The sequence below is a fragment of the Haematobia irritans genome, chromosome 5 (genome assembly GCF_050003625.1).
Source record: "Haematobia irritans isolate KBUSLIRL chromosome 5, ASM5000362v1, whole genome shotgun sequence".
Taxonomy (NCBI): Eukaryota; Metazoa; Arthropoda; class Insecta; order Diptera; family Muscidae; genus Haematobia; species Haematobia irritans.
The window spans coordinates 158,648,330-158,660,067 of NC_134401.1; the positions used below are offsets into that span (position 1 = coordinate 158,648,330).

General features: G+C 22.7%; 1 protein-coding gene across 1 annotated transcript; it reads left to right on the forward strand.

Moving 5' to 3' along the window:
- Positions 1-1,920: 1,920 nt before the first annotated feature.
- LOC142239097 (septin-2-like) lies at positions 1,921-3,326 on the forward strand. Its single transcript, XM_075310858.1, has one exon. It carries the CDS (start codon positions 1,985-1,987, stop codon positions 3,239-3,241), a length of 1,257 nt encoding a protein of 418 aa, XP_075166973.1. The 5' UTR covers positions 1,921-1,984; the 3' UTR covers positions 3,242-3,326.
- The last annotated feature ends 8,412 nt before the right edge of the window (positions 3,327-11,738 follow it).

Sequence of the window (11,738 nt, forward strand, 5' to 3'; positions counted from 1 at the left end):
TTTTATTTCTATAGAAATTTTGTCACAAGTTTATTTTTGTAGAAAATATTGTCAAAATTTTATTGAATAGAAAATTTTTGCATAATTTTATTTTTATAGAAAATGTTGTCAATATTTTACTTCTATAGAAAATGTTTGTCAAAACTTTATTTCTGTAGAATATTTTTGTCAAAATTTTGTTTTATAGAAAATATTCTCAAAATGTTATTTCTATCGAAAGTTTTTGTGATAATTTTATTTCTAACGAAAATTTTGTCAAAATTTTATTTCCATAAAAAATTTTGTCAAAAGTTTATTTCTATTGAAAAATTTTGCTAAGTTTTATTTCTATAGAAAATTTTTTCACAATTTAATTTCTATAGAAAATTTTATCAAAATTTTATTTCTCTAAGAAATTTTGTCAAAATTTTTATATCTATAGAAAGTTTTGTCACAATTTTATTTCTGTAGAAAATTTTGTCGAAATTTTATTTCTATAGAAAATATTGTCAAAATGTTACTTCTATAGAAATTTTGTAAAAATTTTATTTCTATTGAAATTTTGTCAAAATTTTTATTTCTATAGAAAATTTTATTTCTATAGAAAATGTTGTCAAAATTTTATTTCTATAGAAGATTTTGTCAAAACTTTATGTTTATAGAAAATGTTTGTCAAAATTTTATTTTTGTTGAAAATTTTATGAACAATTTATTTCTAAAGAAAATTTTATGAAATAAAAAATTTTTGCAAAATTTTATTTTTATAAAAAATTTTGTCAAAATTGTATCCCTATAGAAAATGTTATTACTATAGAAATTTTATACTATATAAAAATGTTATTTCTATATAAAAATTTTATCAAAATTTTATTTCCATAGAAAATTTTGTCAAGAGTTTATTCCTATAGAAAATTTTGTCAAAATTTTATTGCTAAATAAAATATTACGAAAATTTTATTGCTATGGAAATTTTTACAGAAAATTCTACAGAAAATTTTGTAAAAATTTTATTTCTATAGAAAATTTTGTAAGAATTTTATTTCTATAGAAAATATTATTAAATAGAAAATTTTTGCAAAATTTTGTTAAATAGAAAATTTTTGCAAAATTTTATTTTTATAGACAATTTTGTCAAAATTTTCTATAGAAAATTTTCTCAAAATTTTATTTGTATAGAAATTTTTTATGATGACTCTATGTAGAAAATTTTCGCAAAATTTTATTTTTATACAAAATTTTGTCAAAATTTTACTTCTATAGAAAATTTTCTCAAAATTTTATTTCTATAGAAACTTTTTGTGATGATTCTATTTCTAACGAAAATTTGCCAAAATTTTATTGCTATGGAAAGTTTTGTAAAATTTTTATTTCTATAGAAAATTTTGTCAAAATTTTATTTCTATAGAAGATTTCGTCATCATTTTATTTCTGTAAAAACATTTTGTCAATATTGTATTTCTTTAGAAAATTTTGTAAAATAAAATTTCTATCTCAAATTTTGTGAATATTTTATTTCTATAAAAAAATTGTCAAAAATTCATTTCTATAAAAAAAATAAAAAATCTTCTATATCTTCTTCTTATTTTTTTTTTTGAGCTCAAAGGATTTTATGTAGTTATATATTTTTTTCTACCTATGTTCCAATTTGCTGCAGTATAATCCATATGTTTGTTAAGATTTGGTATTTTCTACTACCTATCATTAAATATTCAAAAGTAATAGGTGATCGTTAAATATTTCCATCCATATCCATACCCATTTCATAGGAAGGATTTTCTTGTCATTGTTTGTTTCCACGAAATATTTTGTAGTCAAATTTCCATGCCCATGACCGACATTTATATACCTTTAGATTAATTTCAATCTACCTGACCAACAGGTAGCTTGGCAAAAAGGCAAAGGACCTTTATAAATGATGACAACTAAGCAAAAATTCCTGTAGTCATCAACGCGATTCCTTACCGTCAACATCCATCTTTAGTTATTGATAAAATTAGCCTCTCAAATGACCATCGAAGTATCTGCTCCTAAGAAGGATCTCATCACACGAGTCCTTAAACAATCAGGCCATGTGGGTTTCGATACTCTGCCCGATCAATTGGTGAATAAAAGTGTCCAAAATGGTTTTGTCTTCAATGTCATGTGCATTGGAGAAACCGGTCTGGGAAAATCAACTCTTATGGATTCTCTTTTCAATACAAATTTCGAATCTGTACCCAGTCCCCATACGCTGCCCAATGTGAAACTCAAGGCCAATACCTATGAATTGCAGGAGAGTAATGTCCAATTGAAATTGACCATATGTGATACCGTGGGCTTTGGTGATCAAATAAATAAGGAGAATTCCTTTAAGGCTGTGGTCGATTACATTGATGTGCAATTTGAGCAATATCTGCAGGAGGAATTAAAGATCAAACGTTCTTTGGTGGATTTTCATGATAGTCGAATACATGCTTGCCTTTATTTCCTATGTCCCACAGGACATGGTCTCAAATCCTTGGATTTGGTTTGTATGAAACAATTGGATAGCAAAGTGAATATAATTCCCATCATAGCCAAAGCTGACACGGTGTCCAAGGTAGAGCTACAACGTTTCAAGGGAAAAATCTTGGAAGAATTGCAGAAGAATAATGTCAACATCTACCAGTTCCCTATTGATGATGAGACAGTGGCCGAAACTAATGCCACCATGAATGAGCATACACCCTTTGCTGTGGTCGGCAGTAGGGAGTTTGTCAAGATAGGCAATAAACAAGTGAGGGCTCGCCAATATCCCTGGGGCACCGTGCAAGTGGAAAATGAGATCCACTGCGATTTTGTCAAGTTACGGGAAATGTTGATACGCACCAATATGGAGGATATGAGAGAGCAAACCCATCTGAAACACTATGCCCTATATCGTCAGACTAGACTCCTTGATATGGGTTTCTCGGACATGGATAATGACAACAAGCCCATCTCATTTCAAGAGGTCTTTGAAGTTAAACGTTCAAAACATTTAAATGAGCTCCAAGCCAAGGAAGAAGAAGTCCGTCAAATGTTTGTTCAGCGTGTTAAGGCCAAGGAGGCTGAATTGAAAGACAATGAGAAGGAATTGCATTTGCGCTTCGATAAACTGAAAAAAGATCATGCCGAGGAGAAACGAAAATTGGAAGAGACTCGCCAAAAGCTGGAAGAAGAATATCTGGAATTCACTACTCATAAAAATCACTATAATTCATCCAATCATACCATGACCTTGGGGAAAAGGGGCAAGAAGTAATAAACGCTGTCAAGAGTGCACCATATTATAATGGGGGCAAGAGCGTAAGAGGAGGAAATAAAATTTCAATTTTGTGGAAAATGTATATGAATTTTTTTCAACGATTCTTTTTTTTCAAGTTCAATTTGTGTGACTAGCTTATTTTTTGGTCAAGAATAAAATTCTGTTATAAACTGCGGTAGAAGTAAAGGAAATTTTAATTTAATTGAAATTAATTTATAAAATTTAAAGAAACTCTTCATTTTTGTCAAAATTTTATTTCTATAGAAAATGTTGGTGATAATTTTATCTCTATAGAAAAATTTTGCAAAATTGTATTTCTATAAAAAATTTTGTCAGAATTTTATTTCTATAGAAAATTTTGTAAAAATTTTATTGCTATAGAAAATTTTATCAAAATTTTGTTGTTATAGAAAATTTTGTCAAAATTTTATTGCTGTAGAAAATTTTGTCAGAATTTTACTTTTACAGAAAATATTGTCAGAATTTTATTTCTATAGAAAATTTTGTCAAAATTTTATTCCTATAGAAAATTTTTGCAAAATTTTATTCCTATAGAAAATGTTTGCAAAATTTTATTCTTATAGAAAATTTTGTCACAATTTCATTTCTTTACAAAATTTTATTTTTATAGAAAATTTTGTCAAAATTTGATTTCCACAGAAAATTTTGTCAAAATTAGATTTCTATAAAAAATTTTATTCAAAATTTCATTTCTATAGGAAATTTTAACAAAAAATTTATGTCGAAATTTTATTCCTATAAAAAAATTTTCCAAAATTGTGTTGCTATAGAAAATTTTGTCAAAATTTTATCGCTATAGAAAATTTTGTCAAAATTTTATTGCAATAGAAAATTTTGTCAAAATTTTATTGCTATAGAAAATGTTGTCAAAATTTTATTGCTATAGAATATTCTGTCAAAATTCTATTCCTATAGAAAATTTTGTCAAAATTTTATTCCTATAGAAAATTTTGTCAAAATTTTATTCCCATAGAAAATTTTTGCAAAATTTTATTTCTATAGAAAATTTTGTCAAAATTTTATTCCTATACAAAATTTTTGCAAAATTTTATTCTTATAGAAAATTTTGTCAAAATTTTATTCTTATAGAAAATTTTATCAAAACTTAATTTTTATAGAAAATATTGTCAAAATTTGATTTCCACAAAAAATTTTGTCAAAATTTGATTTCCACAAAAAATTTTTTCAAAATTTAATTTCATAAAAAATCTTATCCAAAATTTTATTTCTTTACAAAATTTTATTTTTTTTATAAATAGTTTTGTCAAAATTTTATTTCTATACACATTTTTATTTCTGTAGAAAATTTTGTCCAAATTCTATTTCTATGAAAATTCTGTAAACAGTTTATTTATACAGAAAATTTTGTGAACCTTTTTATATCCTGCGCCACACTGTGTAACAGGGTACTATTTTCTATATAGAAAATTTTGTGAACATTTTTTTCTATAGAAAATTTTGTCAAAATTTTATATCTATAGAAAATTTTGTTAAAATTTTATTTGTATAGACAATTTTATTTCTGTAGAAAATTTTTCAAAATTTTATTACTATCAAAAATTTTATTTCTATAGAAATTTTTGTCAAAATGCTATTTTTATAGAAAATTCTGTCAAAATTTTATTTATATAAAAAATTTTGTGAACACTTTTTTCTATAGAAAATTTTGTCAATATTATATTTCTATAGAACATCTTGTCAAACTTTTATTCCTGCAGGAAATTTTGTCAAAATTTTATTTCTATAAAATATTTTGTGAAAATTTTAGTTCTATGGAAAATTTTATTTCTATAGACAATTTAATTTCTGTAGAAAATTTTGTCAAAATTTTATTACTATCAAAAATTTTTTTCAAAAATGTTATTACTATCAAAAATTTTATTTCTATAGGAAATTTTGTCCAAATTTTATTCCTATAGAAAATTTTGTCAAAATTTTATTTCTATAGAAAATTTTGTGAAAATTCTATTTCTATAGAAAATTCTGTCAAAATTTTATTGCTTCAGAAAACTTTTTGAACATTTTTTTCTATAGAAAATTTTGTCAAGATTTTATTGTTATAGAAAATTTTGTCAACATTTTATTTTTATAGAAAATTTTGCCAAACTTTTAGTTTTATAGAAAATTTTGTCAAAATTTTATTTTTATAAAAAATTTTGTCAACATTTTATTTCAATAGAAAATTTTTGCAAAATTTTAATTCTATAGAAAATTTTTGCAAAATTTTAATTCTATAGAAAGTTTTTGCAAAATTTTTTTCAGTAGACAATTTTATTTCTGTAGAAAATTTTGTCAAAATTTTATTACTATCAAAAATTTTATTTTTAATTTTATTACAGTACAAAAGTTTGTCAAAATTTTATTTTAGTACAAAATTTAGCAAAATTTTATTTCTTTAGAAAATTGTGTAAAAATTCTATATCTATAGAAAATTCTGTCCAAATTTTATTCTTATAGAAAATTTTGTCAAAGTTTTTGTTTCTATAGAAAAATTTTCCAAAATTTTGTTAGAATTTTATTTTTATAGAAAATTTTGTCAAAATTTTATTTTTATAGAAAATATTTGCAAAATTTTATTTCTATAGACAATTTTATTTCTATAAAAAATTTTGTCAAAATTTTATTACAGTACAAAATTTTGTCAACATTTTATTACAATACCAAATTTAGTCAAAATTCTATTTCTATATAAAATTCTGTCAAAATTTTATTTCCACAGAAAATTTTGTGAACATTTCTTTCTATAGAAAATTTTGCAAACATTTTATTTAAATTTTCCAAAATTTTTTTTCTATAGAAAATTTTGTCAAAATATTATTTCCATTGGAAATTTTGTCAAAAATTTTATTTCTATAGAAAATTTTGCCAAAATTGTATTGCTATAGAAAATTTTGCCCAAATTTTATTTTTGTAGAAAATTTTGTCAAAATTTCATTTCTATAGAAAATTTTGTCAAAATTTTATTTCTATAGAAAATTTTGTCAACATTTTATTCCTGCAGGAATTTTTGTAAAAATTTTATTTCTATAGAAATTTTGTCAAAATTTTATTACTATTAAAAATTTGTCAAAAATTTTATTTCTATAGAAAATTTTGTCCAAATTTTATTAGAGTACAAAATTTTGTAAAAATTGTATTTCTATAGAAAATTCTGCCAAAATTGTGTTTCTACAGAAAATTTTGTTTTTATAAAAAATTTTTCAAAATTTTATTTTTATAGAAAATTTTGTCAACATTTCTATAGAAATTTACAAAATTTTTTTTCTATAGAAAATCTTGTCAAAATTTTGTTTCTGTAGAAAATTTTGTCAACGTTTTATTTCCATTGTAAATTTTGTCAAAATTTTATTTGTATCGAATTTTTTTTTTCAAGATTTTATTTCTTTAGAAAATTTTGTCCAAATTTTATTAGAGTACAAAATTTTGTAAAAATTCTATTTCTATAGAAAATTCTGCCAAAATTGTGTTTCTACAGAAAATTTTGTTTTTATAGAAAATTTTTCAAAATTTTATTTTTATAGAAAATTTTGTCAACATTTCTATAGAAATTTACAATATATAGAAAATCTTGTCAAAATTTTGTTTCTATAGAAAATTTTGTCAACGTTTTATTTCCATTGTAAATTTCATCAAAATTTTATTTGTATCGAATTTTTTTTTTCAAGATTTTATTTCTTTAGAAAATTTTGTCCAAATTTTATTTTTATAGAATATTTTGTCAAAATGTAATTTCTAAAGAAATTTTTTTTTTTTTTAATTTTTGTCAATATTTTATTTCTACAGAAAAGTTTGTGACCATTTTTTTTTTTTTTTGAAAATGTTTTGAACTTTTTTTCTATAGAAAATTTGGTAAAAATTTTATGTTTATAGAAAATTTTATTTTTATAGAAAATTTTGTCAAAATTTTATTTCAATAGACAATTTTATTTCTGTAGAAGATTTTATCAAAATTTTATTACTATCAACAATTTGTCAAAAATTTTATTCCTATAGATAATTTTGTCCAAATTTTATTTCTATAGAAAATTTGTCGAAATTTTATTACAGTACAAATTTTTGTAATAAATCTATTTCTATAGAAAATTATGTCAAAATTTTATTTCTACAGAAAATTTTGTGAAACTTCTTTTTCTATAGAAAATTTTGCAAAATTTTATATTTATAGAAAATTTGGCAAAATTTCTATAGAAAATCTTGTCAAATTTTTATTTCGATTGGAAATTTTGTCAAAATTTTATTTCTATCGAAATTTTTTTTTCAAAATTGTATTTCTTTAGAAAATTTTGTCAAAATTTTATTTTTATAGATTTTGTCAAAATTTAATTTCTATACACAATTTTTTTGAGGGTGTAGTATCTTAACCCTAAAAGTATACCACCTCTATCACTGCTAAGAAATCAGTATTACCCAGAGATTTATTATTCAGTTCATTTAAAACTTTAGACATAGTACCTAGAGTTGGGTGAAGGGTTGGATCTTACAACTGCATATGCCTCCATTGTTCATTAGAAATTCCTTAGCCATATGTTTCCTCTTTTATTTATTCTTGCAATTCCTTGGTATGTGGGTGTGTGTTGGTTGCTTCATATCCTTTTGGGATGTTCTATACACGATGACTTGACTTCTTTTTGTCGCTTGGTTTCCCATCGTTTTAATTTTATTTTTGTTGTGTTTTTTTCTTACTGACTTCTTGGAATTGGGATGTCTCTCCTCCCCTGTCCCCTGTCTGGTTTCCTATATTTATGGTTGTGTATCATTTACACTTAATTAAAAGCCAAAGTTGAGTAGTAAACTAAGTGTGGCAAAGCAGATGAGAAAAAAGGACTCCCTCACTTCCTTTTCACAATAAAAAAAAAAACGAAAAGCAAACGAAACCAACCATAGCAAGATAAAGGAAAATAATATAAAATTAACAGAAATTCGCTTAAATTACACACTTGCTGGCAAGATAGACAGGCCAAGAAACCAAAACCTAAAGCAAAGTCATTAGGGATGAGGTTGATGTTTAGACAGACTGAATTTCATGCTCAAAGTGTGTCGTTTTGTGGGTGTTAACTTACTAATAAAATAAAATGGAAACGAGATAGCAAAAAAATACAAAACGAACAATCTTACAAACACAGACAAAACACAGGAGGTAACAGAATTTCTTACAAATTGAATTGCCAAATAGTATCCATTTTTAAGAAGGTTCCCAGAGATAGTGACTTATGTGCGACATGGAGCTGAGTTCAAAGAAAGGTGGCCTATTTAGGTTGGTGAAATCGAAACAACGAGCATACTTCTTGAAAAGATAAAAAGTTTGAATTCTAGAAGAGTAATTTTCAAGCTAATGATTCATCTCAGTTGTTAAAGGAATCAATTTTTTGTGTAAACAAAAATATCAGTTGCAATCAAATGAGGCATACTTTTTTCAATATAGTCCCATAAACATTGGCTTACTTACAAAAAAATTTAATTAATTTCATATCAGGCTTTTCTGTAAAATTATAAAAGCGTTTTTCTCAATTTAGGTCTAACTAAACTTTTAAAAATATCGAAAAACTATACTTGAACTTGGTAGAGTACTCAGAGTACTTAATGTAGAAGATTTTTCGTTGCATATTTTCAGGCGGCAGCTTCCAGCTTGAGTTGCATCCAACTTCAGGTTATTATCATTTTTAAACCTCTCATCTCATAGCTGACAAATGTATACCAGTTACAGCACATTTTATCGTTTGCAAGCTAACAGAAGCATTTGGATATATTGCATTTAGAAATAATGATATTCGTGTTGAAATTCAAACATGATAGTGTGATTGCTATATGCTTCTGGCTGGAAACCACAAGTGATTGCCGTTAGAGTCCTTCATCATTTAAATGTTAATACAACTTTTTTTCTCGTACCATTGCTTATTACCTCAATACCTTGGCAGAGTTACATCGCATCGAAAGAGTGTACGAAAAAGCGGTAAAACACCAGAAATGATTCGAAAACCGAAAGCCAGATTTGAGAGAAATCCACGCCACAGTGCTAGAAAACTTGCTCGTGAGTTGCAACACATGTTGAAAAATGCACAGCTTGGACTAAAGCTTTTATTAAAATTTTATTTCTAGAGAATTTTTTTTGCAAAATTGTATTTCTATAGAAATTTTTGTCAAAATCTTATTTCTATAGAAAATTTTGTCAAAATTTTATTTCTATAGAAAATTTTGTCAAAATTTTATTTCTATAAAAAATTTTTGCAAAATTTTATTTCTATTGAAAATTTTTGCAAAATTTTATTTCTATTGAAAATTTTTGCAAAATTTTATTTCTATTGAGAATTTTTGCAAAATTTTATTTCTATAGGAAATTTCTTTTTTCTAGAGAAAATTTTGCAAAATATTACTTCTATAGAAATTTTTGCACAATTTTATATATAAAATTTTTTGGAAAATTTTAATTCTATAGACAATTTTTGCAAAATTTTATTTCTATAGAAAATTTTGTCCAAATCTTATTTCTATAGAAAATTTTGTCAAAATTTTATTTCTATAGAAAATTTTGTCAACATTTTATTTCTATAGAAAATTTTTGCAAAATTTTATTTCTATTGAAAATTTTTGCAAAATTTTATTTCTATTGAAAATTTTAGCAAAATTTTATTTCTATAGGAAATTTCTTTTTTTCTAGAGAAAATTTTGCAGAATATTACTTCTATAAAAATTTTTTGCAAAATTTTATATATAAAATTTTTTGGAAAATTTTAATTCTATAGACAATTTTTGCAAAATTTTATTTCTATAAACATTTTTGTCAAAATTTTATTTCTATAGAAAAAGTTTGCAAACTTTTATTTTTATTGGAAATGTTTGTGATAATTTTATTTCTAACGAAAATTTTGTCAAAATATTATTTCTATAGAAAATTTTGTCAAAATTTTATTTCTATAGACGATTTTGTCAAAATTTTATTTCTATAGAAATTTTTTTCCAAACTTTATTTATATGGAAAACTTTGTTAAAATTTTATTTCTATAGAAAGTTTTGTCAAAATTTTATTTCTATAGAAAATTTTGTCCAAATTTTATTTCTATAGAAAATATTGTCCAAATTTTATTTCTATAGATGATTTTGTCCAAATTTTATTTCTAAAGAAAAATTTCGTAAAATTTTAATTCTATAGAAAACTTTTGCAAGTTTTATTTCAATAGAAAATTTTTGCAAAATTTTATTTCAATAGAAAATTTTTGCAAAATTCTATTTCTATAGAAAATTTTGTCAAAATATTATTTCTATAGAAAATTTTGTCAAAATTTTAGTTTTATAAAAAATTTTGTCAAAGTTTTATTTCTATAGAAAATTTTTGCAAAATTTTATTTCTATTGAAAATTTTTGCAAAATTTTATTTCTATTGAAAATTTTTGCAAAATTTTATTTCTATAGGAAATTTCTTTTTTCTAGAGAAAATTTTGCAGAATATTACTTCTATAGAAATTTTTTGGAAAATGTTATATATAAAATTTTTTGGAAAATTTTAATTCTATAGACAATTTTTGCAAAATTTTATTTCTATAAACATTTTTGTCAAAATTTTATTTCTATAGAAAAAGTTTGCAAACTTTTATTTTTATTGAAAATGTTTGTGATAATTTTATTTCTAAGGAAAATTTTGTCAAAATCTTATTTCTATAGAAAATTTTGTCAAAATTTTATTTCTATAGACGATTTTGTCGAAATTTTATTTCTATAGAAATTTTTTTCCAAACTTTATTTATATGGAAAACTTTGTTAAAATTTTTTATTTCTATAGAAAATTTTGTCCAAATTTTATTTCTATAGAAAATATTGTCCAAATTTTATTTCTATAGATGATTTTGTCCAAATTTTACTTCTAAAGAAAAATTTCGTAAAATTTTAATTCTATAGAAAACTTTTGCAAGTTTTATTTCAATAGAAAATTTTTGCAAAATTTTATTTCAATAGAAAATTTTTGCAAAATTCTATTTCTATAGAAAATTTTGTCAAAATATTATTTCTATAGAAAATTTTGTCAAAATTTTAGTTTTATAAAAAATTTTGTCAAAGTTTTATTTCTATAGAAAATTTTTGCAAAATTTTATTTCTATTGAAAATTTTTGCAAAATTTTATTTCTATTGAAAATTTTTGCAAAATTTTATTTCTATAGGAAATTTCTTTTTTCTAGAGAAAATTTTGCAGAATATTACTTCTATAGAAATTTTTTGCAAAATTTTATATATAAAATTTTTTGGAAAATTTTAATTCTATAGACAATTTTTGCAAAATTTTATTTCTATAAACATTTTTGTCAAAATTTTATTTCTATAGAAAAAGTTTGCAAACTTTTATTTTTATTGAAAATGTTTGTGATAATTTTATTTCTAAGGAAAATTTTGTCAAAATCTTATTTCTATAGAAAATTTTGTCAAAATTTTATTTCTATAGACGATTTTGTCGAAATTTTATTTCTATAGAAATTTTTTTCCAAAC